The 16,270-nt window shown below is 41.1% G+C and overlaps 1 protein-coding gene across 1 annotated transcript in view; it reads left to right on the top strand.

The window, feature by feature from the left end:
- LOC126235593 (dehydrogenase/reductase SDR family member 11-like) overlaps positions 1-16,270 on the top strand; it is a 102,817-nt gene that overhangs the window by 74,547 nt on the left and 12,000 nt on the right. Inside the window, exon 7 of the mRNA XM_049944307.1 lies at positions 11,027-11,217. Within this exon, the coding sequence (XP_049800264.1) occupies positions 11,027-11,217 (191 nt within the window). The remainder of the gene's footprint in view (positions 1-11,026; positions 11,218-16,270) is intronic.

Here is a 16,270-nt window from a genome sequence, read left to right as displayed (position 1 = left end):
TCACTTCGAGTAGAGAGGAGGTAAAGCTAACTTTGCAACCGTCCATGACTGGAATAATGAAAGCAAACACCTTTGCTGCTGGTATTATTTCATAGTCTGTTCCCTACTCGACTGTCAATACAACTTTGATAGCCCTCAGAGAAGTTTTTTATCGACCGCAACCTATTTCACCTACCTGAAGCTTCAGTAAGATCTGTTCCTTACTCCGTGCCATTGTCGTTTGCAGAAATGCTGGAATGTCTCATAACAATGCAAACATTGGACACAGGGAGATTGGTTACTGGCCGGCCAGAGTGGCCGAGCGGTTCTAGGCGCTACAGTCTGGAACCGCACGACCGCTATGGTCGCAGGTTCGAATCCTGCCTCGGACATGGATGTGTGTGATGTCCTTAGGTTAGTTAGGTTTAAGTAGTTCTAAGTTCTAGGGGACTTATGACCTCAGAAGTTAAGTCCCATAGTGCTCAGAGCCATTTTTAGATTGGTTACTACTACGTCAGTTACGGTGACACAGTTCTGGTAATATGATCTCTATTCTGAAAGCCGTTTCTTCACAGACCTGCACTGTTCACATGCTATTGGAGAACATAAACAGGAATCAGTTTCACGACCAAACCACTCAAATCTACCGATCGCTATTTCGCGATCAATTTTAGTTTCTTCCTTTTTTTATAATCATTTGTACTTCCTGAGAAAGTATGTGAAGCACTCAGAACACATGACCGGATATCACTGTAACTTCGCACCATCGGTGGGTATGTAAATGATCAGACTTCCAAATTTGTGACTGGTAGAACGGGGACCGCGGTGCGTCAGTGTCGTTACCAGTCCTCATAGGGTTTACGAGGGGCGTGAATAACACCAAGTGTTGAGTGATCACTGTGAAAGCCACATAGATACCACGTACTCGAATGACACAGCGGTATCAGCGCATGACAAAAATACGAAATGCCTCCATTTGGCCGCTAGGGCGAATAGTGCAGCGTCCAGATTTACGATGTTGCCTTTCATTGGACGGCGTGGGAAATGAGGCCACGCATTCTTGTTATCAAGGTTCCGGGCCTCTACAATAGACCACGGAAAGGGAGAATCGCCGAATCGTGCACACATCCGCACCTGTCATCCGAGAGAGGGTACTGAACATTCCGTCTAATCTCGCACCGTGGTGAGAGACCAGCAGCAGGCAGACTAGGGAATTACCGTCCCCTGCGTAGGGTAAAGTTACCAACACGACACAGGTGGGTGCGTTTGGAGTGGTGCCGTGACTAGAAAGCATGGAGTGCTGACGAATGGCGTCGCACAGTGTTGAGGGATGAACCGTAGTTCTGGACGACCCCTGATGATAATCGCCGGTGAATATGGCGGCGAACTGGGAAGAGGTCCCTTTCCTCCAGTGTTTCGAAGAGGCATATATAGTGGTTTTACTGCTAAGTCTTCGTGTGAGGATCCATCAGCTGTGAGTTCAGTCAAGGCTGGGAGTTGGAGAAACTCTGACAGCAGAGCGGTACATAGCAGACATCGTGGGTCCTCAAGTGTTATCACTCATGCAACAAAATCTTGTTGTCATTTTCTTAACGGGACACTGTACTTCCACACATAGTAGTGATTCTGTGAACTAAAAAGTGGCTCTGAGCACTATGGGAATTAAAATCTGAGGTCATCAGTCCCATTGAACATAGAACTACTTAAACCTAACTAACCTAAGGACATCACACACATCCATGCCCGAGGCAGGATTCGAGCCTACGACCGTAGCGGTCGCGCGGTTCCAGAATGAAGCGCCTAGAACCGCTCGGCCACTACGGCCGGTGATTCTGTGAACTGTCTGGGGTATATTGACTTACTCCTGTGGCCAGAAAATCCACTAGATCTCTCCTGGAAAAAGAATGCGTGTGGCCAGCTCGGTCATAAACTCTGTTCAGTGCGAGTTTCCAGGGTATCAAGGAGCCGCTACTGAGGGAGAGGACACAACGTCCTTATGGCACACTTCCTAACCGAATCTGCGCATGCGTCCACGTCAAGGAAAGTGAGGCTGTTATTGAGGCCGTAGGAAGCGTTACTCGGTACAGGCGTCACCACGTCTTCTAATGCGGCGTCTATTTTTTTTTTCTTTTGTTCCAATGTGTTATAACTGCCGCTGGAAGGCAAAACTGATGTTTCAGCCAAGGTTTCTGCGACCTTCCCCTGCGAACGCATCGGGTTTAGTCATCTAATGACAATCAACGACAATGAGTGCTCGGAAGCCTGAAAACTTGTTTGTCAGTTGACATAACAGATAGCACCTTAAAGCAGTTGTTACACAAAACTGGAAGTGCTTTTGGGAGTTTGTGTTTGTACGATAATACATATGTGCTACTAATGCAGCATTTTAAAGCTCTGTTTCTTGTTTTCTTACTGGCTGTGACAGACATATTTTCTAATTACAGTATATACCATATTTATGTATTTACTAAGTTGCTTAATATGTGTACACTCCACACACTTGCACAGAATTAAAATTTATAAATGACAGTAATCTTTCTAATACTGTCTGCAGATTTTTCGTGCTGTGTACAGTTGTAGTAATCAACGTCAGAAACAGATTTTATTACTCTCATATATTAAAAAAATTATTACATAATATACTGCTACAACGATATTAACGTCTCGACATCGGGCGTGACATGACATGACCTGCCATGTTATAACTGATTCAGGCCAAGGCCTAATTAGGAGTAATCTCATTCTAAGATTTTAACTTTACCAAACAAAAAATATACAAAACCCGTAACTGACAGACAGCAAGGTAGAGTGACGAAATACTGAATCATAGGCTAAAGACGAAGCAACATTATCTACTGATGATGGACTCACCGTATCCGAAACGCAATGCGACTTAATAAAATTTTTGTCACGAATTTAGATGTATATCTTTGCAACTGGACTCAATGACTCTAATATACACATTGCTACTACAGTTGGTGAATATCATACTGTAAAATGGCTTTAACAAAATGTGTTATGTCTTCGCTTTGGTGCATTTCGATTTCTCAATTGTTTACGTATGTGTCTTCTCTTCTGTGTGCTTGTATAACAGAGAATAATTTTCCTTTTTCTGTTGCAGGTCTACGATATTATCATTCGTCCAACAGGAGATTTATATTGCTGACGAAATATTAAAGTGCTTCATAAAATTCGCCAAAGACTCTGCGTATCCTATTAGAGCAGCAGTACTCGAATATACGACGCAAAATGCAATAGAAAATCTGAATGCATAATATAAGTGTAAACAACCAAGAAAACAGTTTCTCTGTATAGTATTTGGTAACGAAATTCTTCAGAATATAGCTTGTTGTTAAACCTTCAGCTTTCATGAATAGCGATGTTCAAATTGGAAACAGCTCAGAGAGCCTCCGACCGGGAGACTACATCTGTGGCATCATCAGTAATACAGTAAAAAAATACACAGTGGAAAATAAACGTGACACACGCTACAACAGAGACAAACTGAATCAGTCTATGGATGTGAAGCAGCCCCGTCAATTTTCTGAAGATCATGGGTTAATAACTCGTATATTAACAAACTTCATTAACATCAGTCTTTTGTTATGTGTCTATGATCGTAAGGTTCTTCTGTTACAGTGGAAGATTAAAAATTAAAATATGTATCAAACGTCGGTGCCATCAAATGTGAGTGACTGATTACTTACGAAACAAGTCACATAAATGGATGTGATTCCCAGTTTCAGAGGTATTCAAGACCAGAGAAATCATGACAAGAAATATATGAAGAGTGGAAAATGTCAACGTTCTAAACATATTTTGTTTTCAAAATGCGTTCTCAGAGCTCTTGTGATTTTAGTACTTCGTTTCATGACATTGGACTTGTTCCAAATGTCAAATCACGGAATAAATCTTTGCAACATCATTACCAGAAGCTACATGGTCTTTGTGAGAAGCAGTGCATACCTCAGCAGTTCCATCAGCTGAAATTACGAACTCGTCCAGCGGTTTAGATGCATACAACTGACTACTGTGAACTTAAAGACGCTGCTGAAACATTGTCAGTGCAGGCGGTAAGATCTCCAAATGCCCTCTCTTCAAGGTGTATGATCCTCACACATGTCAAACAGCTATTAAAAATTTTTACTCTGACACAGAAGAATGGGAAACTGTCACTGTTTTCAAAAGAGGAAAGACCATGGCAGGTCCAAGCAGGAGTCGATACCGAGGGACTTTTCATGAATAAAATTTTGACACTCCCTTGTAATGAAAGAAGAAAAACCTTTCATGTGATGGTTTATGTTCAAACTAAATGTAACTTACCAGTATGGAAGCAATAAGTAATATCTAACAAACCTGTAGTTGCATCCGTTATCCTGCGTATTTTATCAATGTAGGTAAAACATTAATGTTAGTCTATTTACAAATACGTGGTGGAAGCTGTTTAAGAGATCAGATGGGGAATAAAAAATTTATACACGCTTAACTTTCATTTAAAGTTTTTATCCCTCACAACAAGAGGAGTGTGGCCGAAAATATTGTTCTTCAGGTTGCCGGACTATCGAGAAATACCTCCGTTTTTCTTTGTTCCACTCCACAAACATTTCACTGCCCTTCCTAAATCAAAATCGGCAGCGAGTTGGCTCAATGCAGCTCTTCTTCGCCTGGACCTAGTTACAAATACCGTAACACACCTGTTTAGTGCTCCACTTACAGCAGTATCACAAGGTCATAAACTTACAATCGCAAATACTACGAGCAATACAGGTAGAGTTACTGAGCTATTACTTCCATGAGAAATACAGAAAAATTCTCAAGATTGTTTCTTTGTGTTTCTTTCACAGGACTGTTGCTATCACTCCCGATCCAGTTCAGAGATGGATGCTTATCAACGCTGTTCGCATAATTATCCGTAATGCTTGAACAACGACTTTTATGCACTGCAGAAGGAACATAAAACCCAAACATATACATAAATGTAACAATTAAAAACTTATTTTGCATGAATTTATCGTAACTGCGCATATCAAGTTAGTATAGTCTGACCTGAAGGTGTTTTAGATGCAGTCCTATTCTAAAATGTAGCTCCTTACAGATGAGCAGAGCTAGTTTTGGACTGGAAACAGGAAATCTGTTGTGTGAAGTTAAATCAGGTTGGGATTACACAAGACAACAGTGGCACACGTTCTGCAAATTGTGGTGGTGTGCAGTGTTCTCAGGCATTGACAGTGGACGTCGTCAGCGACACGTGAGTTGACTTATAGCACGTGTCAAAGTGGTAAGCCTACCTTGTCACTCACATCGTTTTTGCATTAAACAATGTTTTACTTAGCTGGCCGCGGTGGCCTAGCGGTTCTAGGCGCTTCAGTCCGGAACCGCGCGACTGCTACGGTCGCAGGATCGAATCCTGCCTCGGGCATGGATGTGTGTGAAATCCTTAGTTAGGTTTAAGTTCTAGGGGACTGATGACCTCAGATGTTAAGTCCCATAGTGCTCAGAGCCATTTGAACCATTTTTGAATGTTTTACTTAGGAGAAACAAGGAAACACACGCTGCCACAATCATGGCTTCATTTCAGTCTGAAACCATCAACGTCAGTATTCAGGAAGTGCTGGCTCTTGACCAAAGTACCTAACTCAAGGCGTCAACGATGGCACCATCGGATATCCCCACACCCCTCCCTCCACCCATGTGACAAAGTCCAGCTGTCTGTATATATGTATATATGTATGTATATGTATATGTATGTATATATGTATGTATAAAATGGCTGGATATTTAACACTGTAAGGTTTTCGTATGTTTTCTGCCATTGAAAATAATTCACTTTTGCTATACTGTGAAAAAGCTGAATGAGCGCACTGCATGAGCAGTGAGTAATATCCTTGACTGTGTTTATCTGTGGTTCGCTTGCTCGCCTGTGAGTTGTGCAGTGCTAGGGCGTCCTTACTTGAAGTATAATAGTGAGCAGTTGAGTTTTGTAGAGAAAGAGATTCGGTAATTGTGAATCTGAAGGCAATTACCTGGAATATTGTATTATGGAGATGAAAACTTGTTTGTAAACCTATGTCATTGATCCTACTCATAGAGAAGATTTTTGGAGGAATATTTCAAGAAAGCCAGTGCACGGTAGGAATGAAATGCTTGTTTGGCAGAACTGTTAACTGAGGAAATTTTTGTCCCTTAAATGACGAATAACATTCATGATTAGCATTAATTTGATCTCTTTGTTTTTATTATGTCACAAATAACACTATTGACTACATGTCTGTAATTTTTGTACTTAGAGGATTTCGTAATTTTTAGTCATCTTATGTTATATAGTCCCTTTTTGTCAGTAATCAACGGTTAATTTTTCAAGAACGATTTTCTTTAAAGTATAAGTCACGTCAATTATTCTTAGTGAAGTTTTTAATGTTGTGACCAGTGTGCATTGCACCTTACTCCACGTGAAGCCACAGATTGTTTTTGACGAGCAAAAACAAATTTTGTAGTAATTACTTTATTTTCTCTTCAGCTGTTGCTTCCGACGATTTCAGTTTGCTTTCCAGAACGCCAGTGCATCGGACATAAAACAGAATCGAGAGCAAGAGGTAAGTAACTTTTTTTCAGGGGAAATCTCACTTCGCACTGTTCATAGTCAGATTACTCAGGTGTTCAGCCAAGCAAGCAGATTAATTTACAGAATTTTCCTTCTGAGTAAAACAACGTCTTATTTTTGTAAACATTTCAAGTCAGAAATTGCACGTCATGTCATGCAACTATCATAATGTAGTTCAGTACTGAGTTTCAGTTAAATAGTGTGCGCTGAATGCAGAGTATGTTACGTTTGGCATTTAATTAGATTAGTGTTAATTATTTCAGATTCAGTATTCCAGTGATTTTAAAGTTTTGTTGCATAACAATGTCCAAATGCGCGACGCAGTTGTTGAATAGAATATGTAATTTGCCCATCCCCCAAGGAGAGAGACTTTGAAGAAAGAATATTCTGTATTTTTATTTACACATAAATTTTTATACAAAACTTAAAAATTAGGAGGATATTCAAAAAAATAGATGTTTTGCTCCACTCCTCTGACATCATGGTAGAAGCAGATAAATTATCCAAGCATAGATTAGCAGGAAATTAAAAAATGTTGGATGTCACATTCTCATAGTGACCGAAATAGGCCAGTTTAACTAAATACAGAATGCAAGAAGGCCACTGTGTTTATCTCTCATATCACTGAGGAAGAGGGGATTTAGTCCTGAGTATAGAATCCTCTAGAAGGCTGGTGCGATCGAGGCCTGCGAGAAAGACAGGCCGCGGCACATACGCCACGAAGGTAGGCCGAGCTCCCCTGCTAGCTCGCTCAGCTCAGGAACAAACTGCGTTGCTACACCTGTTAACTCCTAACTGGGTGTGCATCTACAAACGAGAATTGCATCTTCTACTGGAATCCTCTATTATATAGTTGTATTGTTTAGTAGTCTCATAAGGATATGAAGTCCATAGACCTATTAATAATTTGTTACCACTGTGCTGTGGTACAATAAAATGAAAATCATGCCAGATGATTACCAGTTGCTCAGACCTACCTTCGTGACGTACGTGCCACGGCTTGTCTTTTTTGTCGGCAGTGTCTATGGCGTCAGAATCCAAGATGCTAGGAGAGAGGGAGCTAAGGCGGCTGGTCACTTGTTCTAAGGGTGGAATTCAACATCACCCGCGAAAATTCAGCCACAGTCCGCTAGTAAGCCCTGCTAGCCTCGACACTTCTTACAGGAGCTTCTTAGGTTGTGAAGTTCAACCTGTAGCCGCAAAGCACTGACGGCTGACTGTTTCGAACTGCTACTGAGTGGAGAGCCTCATCTTAAACAAGCAGCATCTTCTGATTCAGCGGTTTGGACTTCAAAATATTTTGTTTTTCTTATGCTTCTGCAGCATAGGAAGCTACATGCTTGAGCACAACTGGGGATAAATATTCGTACATAAGAGCACTTATCAGTCTTCAATGGTTTTCCCCGCTGTTACAACAAAAACGAGGCGGATTTATATTTCTGACACTATATACATTTCCAACTCTTTTCCCACACAAAAGGCTTACAAGTGCGACAGAGGACTTCCCATAAAATCCGACACAGCATTTAGTAAATTCGCGAATGAAACTGATGGATAATACCTGCGGCCTCCAGTGATGTTACGGGAAAATGTCAAATCCATTAATGAATATTTATGCGTATTATCGAAATGATATCTTGGCAAGCTGAAAGGGATATTTCGTTTAGAACTTTTATTAGAACGTATTCACCAACATTGGTAAATGATGAGAGATTGGCAGCAATGAGATGTGTATAAGGGAAAAAAGTGCAAAACTGTTTATGAGCATACTTACTTTACAGTTTTAAAATTTAGAGTTTGTTGTCAATATTATGATTATTACTGGCGAATGTCCCCTCTGGAGAACGATAATCAAATGATTTTCAATGTTTCTTAGGGTTCTTCTTATTTTCCCAATATTTCTTCATTTTCTCCCTGAGGCTTTGTTTCTTTCTTCAGTCCACTTTGATCGGTATGGTCTTGCTTCCATTTCGGGAAGAAACTTCCACTTGTCAATTGTGCTTCTGAATTTATCCCTGGTTTTGTGTTTGTTACGTCAATTTTTGCTTTTGTCAAATTCTTCTTAAGTTCAAATTTGTAGGTACAAATGGTTCAAATGGCTTTGAGCGCTATGGGACTTAACATCTGAGGTCATCAGTCCCCTAGCTTTAGAACTACTTAAACCTAACTAACTTAAGGACAGCACACACGTCCATTCCCGAGGCAGGATTCGAACCTGCGACCGTATCAGCAGCGCGGTTCCGGACTGGAGTGACTGGAACCGCTCGGCCCCAACGGCTGGCGTTTTTGTGACGAGGATAACTTACTTGGGAGTAATACCTATATCAGATTATAAAAAATGGTTCAAATGGCTCTGAGCACTGTGGAACTTAGCTGCTGTGGTCACCAGTCCCCAACTTAGAACTACTTAAACCTAACTAACCTAAGGACATCACACACATCCATGCCCAAGGCAGGATTCGAACCTACGACCGTAGTGGTCGCACGGTTCCATACTGTTGCGCCTAGAACCGGTCGGCCACCGCGGTCGGCGAACGTCATCTGCCAGCGTGTGTAGTAGTGTCAACAGTAAAATTAGAAGGCGGTGGTGTTATGATGTGGTCGTGCTTTTTTATGGAGGGGACTTGTACCCCTTGTTTTGCGTGGCACTATAACTGCACAGGCCTACATTGATGTTTTGAGCACCTTCTTGCTTCCCACTGTTGAAGAGCAATTCGGGAATGGTTATTGAATCTTTCAACACCGTCGAGCACCTGTTCATAATGCACGGCCTGTGGCGGAGTGATTACTCGACAATAACATTCCTGTTATGGACTGACCTGCACAGAGTCCTGACCTGAATCCTATAGAACAGGGGTTCCCAACAAAAATTTCTCGAGGACCCCTCATCGAGCATGATTCGTACCTTGTCATATCACAATATCAAGTACCTATAAAGGTCAAATTAAGAGTCTTTTTATACGTTTTCTATTTTTGGTACACCGAAAAATCATTGACATATTCATTACTGAAAAAATATTGAGCGGCCAAAACAAAAAATCTATTGTCATACGAAATATATTTAATATATTTTTTATTCTAATAGCATCTTGCGGACCCCTCTGACATAACTCGCTGACCCCTGGAGGTCCGTGGACCACCTGTTGGGAACCACTGCTTTAGAACACCTTTGGGATGTTTTGGAACGCCGACTTTGTGACAGGCCTCACCAAGCGACATTGATACCTCTCCTCAGTGCAGCACTCCATGAAGAATCAGCTGCCATTCCTCAAGACACCTTCCAGCAGCTGATTGAAGTAATACCTGCGAGAGTGAAAGCTATCATCATGGCTAAGGATGGGCCAACACCATATTGAATTCCAACATTACCGGTGGAGGGCGCCACGAACTTCTAAGTCATTTTTAGCCAGGTGTCCGGATAATTTTGATCACAGAGTGTACATAGGCTTCCTGCGCTCTTTCCACAGTGTTTAGAGTGATTTTATTTTTGTTTGCAACAGTTTTCAGAAACTACGCTGAGGGTCTCATTGGTAGTTGTTCACTTCAGGTTAAATTAAGTTTTTGTATTCTCGACCTGAGTTGTATTTCCAGCTGGTTATGTGCGTATTAAATAATAATCAGTTAGATTTCTGGGATGTTTGCTACAGCGTGATATGTTGCCGTTGTGAGCAGTTACCAACCACTACTGTTAAGAATAATAGAAATGAAGAAATGGTAACGAGTACCAAATGCTTACAGTTTTATGTAGCGGGAGTATTTCGTGCACAAGGGATCGAGCCTTATTTAAACCTCTTCCAGGTCCGTTAATTGTGTCGCTATTCGTGTTAATCGTGTCAGGCATCCCACAGCCGCCACACGGGGTAGCCGCGTGGTCTTAGGCGTCTTGTCGTGGCCCGCAAGGCTACCCCCGCCGGAGGTTCGAGTCCTCCCTCGGCCTTGGGTCTATGTGTCGTCCTTAACGTAAGTTAATTTAAGTTAGATTGAATAGTATGTAAGCTAAGGGACCGATGACATCAGCAGTTTGGTTCCATAAGACTTTAACACAAATTTCCATTTTTTTCCATCGCACGTAGGAGCATTTTCAAGCCACTAAAACAGCTAATTAGATGTCCATTTTAATATTAAAATACGGCAGATAATTTTCATATTTCTTAGTTTACGTGCGTAATCGTGCTATAAGTGGTGATATTGGAAGCTAATATGCAGGCATTACCTGAAAAATGTATAACTCCACCATTTCCTTATTTCATGCAAGAGCTAACTTATTACACATTCCTTAGTTTTACATTATTGAATGTTTGTAAGTGGCCTGACAGGTGATTCCCAGGCAAAGTGTACCTAAGAGTTTCTGATCAAGATACTTGTACAGCCTCAGGAGACAACGCCGGAGATCCTTATGTGGGAGGGGGACGGAGCATTGGCTGTGAAACGGAGGGTCATCCGCAGGGGACAAAGAAGCTTCCAAGGAAGTTGGCGGGCAAGAGAGCGCGGCCAATTAGAGGTTTCATTAACTGCCGGAGGTGGGCAGAAGCAGACCTGCTGGCTCAACGGAACGTGGGGGTGGAGTCCGCAGCACTGCGTGACGTCACTGAGAGCAGGTCTTCTGAAGCAATCGGTTCCAAGAGATCTAATTTGAGGTATTGAGACCGTGAAGTTATCTGACAATTATTTTAGGAAAATGTAATCAAGAAAACTTTGATTCTGATATGATGTATACATGCAGGACGGAGTTCCACGGATCGGAGCGTGGAATGTCAGATACCTTAATCGGGAAGATAGGTTAGAAAATTTAAAAAGGGAAAGGGATAGGTTGAAGTTAGATATAGTGGGAATTAGTGAAGTTCGGTGGCAGGAGGAACAAGACTTTTGGTCAGGTGAATACAGGGCTATAAATACAAAATCAAATAGGGGTAATGCAGGAGTAGGTTTAATAATGAATAATAAATAGGAGTGCAGGTAAGCTACTACCAACAGCATAGTGAAAGCATTATTGCGGCCAAGATAGACACGAAGCCCATGCCTACTACAGTAGTACAAGTTTATATGCCAAATAGCTCTGCAGATGATGAAGAAATTGATGAAATGTATGATGAGATAAAAGAAATTATTCACGTAGTGAAGGGAGACGAAAATTTAATAGTCATGGGTGACTGGAATTCGAGAGTAGGAAAAGGGAGAGAAGGAAACATAGTAGATGAATATGGATTGGGGGTAAGAAATGAAAGAGGAAGCCGTCTGGTAGAATTTTGCACAGAGCATAACTTAATCATACTAACAATTGGTTCAAGAATCATAAAAGAAGGTTGTATACATGGAAGAATCCTGGAGGTATGAGATAGATTATATAATGGTAAGACAGAGATTTAGGAATCATGTTTTAAATTGTAAGACATTTCCAGGGGCAGATGTGGACTCTGATCACAATCTATTGGTCATTAACTGTACATTAAAACTGAAGAAACCGCAAAAAGAAGGGAATTTTGACTGGAATACTCTCTTTCAAATTCTAAAGGTGGCAGGGATAAAACACAGGGAGCAAAAGGCTATTTACAATTTGTACAGAAACCAGATGGCAGTTATAAGAGTCGAGGGGCATGAAAGGGAAGCAGCGGTTGGGAGGGAGTGAGACAGGGTTGTAGCCTGTCTCCTATGTTATTCAATCTGTATATTGAGCAAGCAGTAAAGAGAACAAAAGAAAAATTCGGAGTAGGTATTAAAGTCCATGGAGAAGAAATAAAAATGTTGAGGTTCGTCGATGACATTGTAATTCTGTCAGAGACAGCAAAGGACTCGGAAGAGCAGTTGAACGGAATGGACAGTGTCTTGAAAGGAGGATATAAGATGAACATCAACAAAAGCAAAACGAGGATAATGGAATGTAGTCGAATTAAATCGGGTGATGCTGAGGAAAGTAGATTATGAAATGAGACGCTTAAAGTAGTAAAGGAGTTTGGTATTTGGAGAGCATAATAATTGATGATAGTCGAAGTAGAGAGGATATAAAATGTAGACTGGCAATGGCAGGGAAAGTGTTTCTGAAGAAGAGAAATTTGTTAACATCGAGTATAGATTTAAGTGTCAGGAAGTCGTTTCTGAAAGTATTTGTATGGAGTGTAGCCATCTATGGAAGTGAAACGTGGACGATAAATAGTTTGGACTAGAAGAGAATAGAAGCTTTCGAAATGTGGTGCTACAGAAGAATGCTGAAGATTAGATGGGTAGATCACATAACTAACAAGGAGGTATTGAATAGAATTGGGGAGAAGAGGAGTTTGTGGCACAACTTGACAAGAAGAAGGGACCGGTTGGTAGAACATGGTCTGAGGCATCAAGGGATCACAAATTTAGCATTGGATGGCAGCGTGGAGGGTAAAAATCGTAGATGGAGACCAAGAGATGAATACACTAAGCAGATTCAGAAGGAAGTAGGTTGCAGTAAGTACTGGGAGATGAAGAAGCTTGCACAGGATAGAGTAGAATGGAGAGCTGCATGAAACCAGTCTAAGGACTGAAGACAACAACAACAACAACATCATGCAGGATGGAGTACCGAATGAAAATTAGTATCAAGTGTGGTATTCGCACCCAGGTCTCCTGGTCATTAGGCAGATGTTCTAACGACTACATCACCCTGAAGCACTTAATGTGACGCAGGATCCCCGATCTCGTTCGAAGTTGAGGTGCTAATACGGCAGAGCTGAAGACTCTCTGTAACGCTGTTCGAATTTAGGACGAATAGCAAGAGGACTGAGGCGTGAGTGGGTATTTGAATTGAGAAAGGAGGCGTGCTAAGATAGTGGAAAGGTGCTGTGTCAGGGTGTCGGAGTACTTAGCGCATCTACCTGACGTGTAAGAAACATGGGTTCGAATACCACACTTGGTACAAATTTCTATTTATTCCTTCAGTCTGCATATATACATGACTGATGTTCGAGACTTAAAAAGTCTCTGGAACCATACAGTTTCATATGATTATTTAGTCTCAAAACAACCCATGTCACTCGTAAAGTTACTCAAAAAAACTGTGTCAGAATTAAGTAAACAAAACAAAAATGAATATAAATTGCAAAAATCTCATCAATGAATTTCTAAAATAATGATCGAACAAACTGCAATATTGCTCAATTATTTCTACAAAAGCACGTAACGCCACCCATGGCTTTGAAAATTCTGAAATAGTACGATCTACACAATCTAAACATAGTTACTGTAGTTAGACAGCTATCAAACTTAAAGTTCCCAGTCGTCAGCGAGTAGCCTTGCTTCTATTGGTCAGAGCTCGCAAAGTAATGGCGAAGGCCACAGCTTACCACATACCACAATCAAATACGTAAATCTGCCTAATGGGACTACTCCGCACGTTAATGAAAACACATCTCTCCAATAGGTACGTAAAAGAAACACATGCAATAACAACAACAATAAAATGAAAGAGAAAGATAGAGTTGGTAAATGACAATGATTACTACTAACATTGGTATCAACAATGTCAACATTGACTGAAAACAGCCTTCACTGAAATTAGATTTATTTACAGAAAGAGCAACGGGGGCGAAAATTCATTGCAGCAAAACAAAATTACAATTTGATAGCTTGGAGACTTTATAGAGCGAGACAGCGCATTGTTTTGCAGCTTATCTGTGTGAGATCGGTGAGTTTGTGCGTCAATTACAGTTCGATAGCTGTTGCGGTGTAAGTGAAGTACTTCCACCAGTTGCGTGTTGCAGTGGTTACACACTGCTGATGAGCATGTGACCCTCCTGGCCGTAATATTACCCTCTGCCATATTCCTTTAGTCACAGACTGCCAGAAATAATCGTTGCAGTGTACATCCAATATGGCGAGATTGTTTCATATACATTAAACAACAGAAGTTTCCACAAACACCGTTAATGTTTTAAAGTGTGCAAAACTTCATTAAATTGCAAATTTAACAGGAACTTAGTTTGTGTAAGTCCCTTAGATGTAAATAACTACTGCTGTTGATAGCACCCCCCGAAGCATCTTTCATAACGTTCACATTAATGTCCAGTCCAAACGTGTCTGAAACACAAGAACTCATCCATAACTTTTGCGTGCGCTTTTGTCGGGCGCGGCACTATCACTTTACACAGCGTACCCCTATGTACACGCCACTGCACACACACACACACACACACATACACACACACATATTGACTCTCTCTGCTTGACATATACGAGTGCTATCACTATTCCTGTCTACATCTCGTGGTCTAGTGGCGCCTGCACGGTAGCTCAGCGTGTTCGGTCAGAAAGCTGGTTGGCCTCAGTAATAAAAAACTGAGTGAAAGGATCAACAACGACCTTGTACGGATGTTATGTGATGTCCGCAACGACCAAACACAACGATCAACAATGAACGAAATGAAAAAAAAGAAAAAAAAGTGGCTTGCGTTGCTAGCTGTGGAATATGATGTTCCAGGTTCGATTCCCAACCGGGTCGGAAGTTTTTTCCGCCTGGGTACTGGGTGTTTGTGTTGTCCCCATCATCTCAACATCATTTCGGAAAAGGAAAGACTGGGAATTTGTGCGGGCGCTGATGTATTGCGAACAGCTAGAAGCTGTGGGAAACTTTAGCCGTCGTACTTCTGAAGACCTTGCAGCTCTCCTGCGTTGCTCAGTTACGGTATCCTGTTGAGTGGAATGTTCCTGAGGTAAAGCTATCCCCCATAAGTACTGATCAGAGTGATTCTGACATATGAAGAAACAACAAATCTGACGTTCTACGGTATGCCCCGTCGGAGGTTCGAGTCCTCCCTCGGGCATGAGTGTGTTTGTTGTCCTTAGCGTAGGTTAGTTTAAGTTACATTAAGTAATGTGTAAGCTTAGGGACCGATGACCTCAGCAGTTTCGTCCCATAAGATTTGCCGCAAATTTCCAAAATTTTTCTACGGTATGGGGGGTGGACAGTTAGATAACTCAATCGAAAAGGTAGCTTAGAGAACTAGGAAAGAGAAACGGGTGGTTGAGGTGAGATATAAGGGGATGAGTGAATCTGGATGGTTGGAAGAACAGGATTCATTGTCAGGCGACTACAGTATTAGCAAAACATAATCATATAGGGATAGGAGAATATCTAACAGTGAATAAGAAACTAGACATGAGTGTGAGTTATTATCAACAGCGTAGTGAACGCATTGTGGTAGCCAAGGTAGACCCAAAGCCAGCAGTGACCACGGCAGTACAGATGAACCAATCTAGTAGCTCCGTAGAGTGAGAAACCAAAACATTCAGTATACTGTATGAGACCAAAATTTGAAATGGAGGACTTTATTTCGATAGTAGGAAACGAAATGGAAGGACAAAATGATAGGGCAATATGGACTAGGGAAAAGGAAACGAGAATCTGGTAGAATTTTGCACTGACATCAATTTAATCATCACTAAACAGACTTTGTATGTGGAAACGAGACAAGAATCTACACATAACTCACACAATTTTAAGATATAGTTTTAAAAATAGATTTTAAACTGTAAAATTTTTCAGCTAACAAATGTTGTCCTAGATCACAGTCTATTGATCATCAAAGGCAAAATGAAGTTGAAGAAATTGAAATGATTTAGGTAATGTAGGAGATGCAGAAATTCAAACAACCAGTACTTGTTGTGAGTTCCAACAAAGCGTTATGTAGTAGTAAAACGAAATAGTGATAATGTCTATAATAAATG

The sequence above is a fragment of the Schistocerca nitens genome, chromosome 2 (genome assembly GCF_023898315.1).
Source record: "Schistocerca nitens isolate TAMUIC-IGC-003100 chromosome 2, iqSchNite1.1, whole genome shotgun sequence".
NCBI lineage: Eukaryota > Metazoa > Arthropoda > Insecta > Orthoptera > Acrididae > Schistocerca > Schistocerca nitens.
This window is presented reverse-complemented; position numbering and strand designations above follow the sequence as displayed.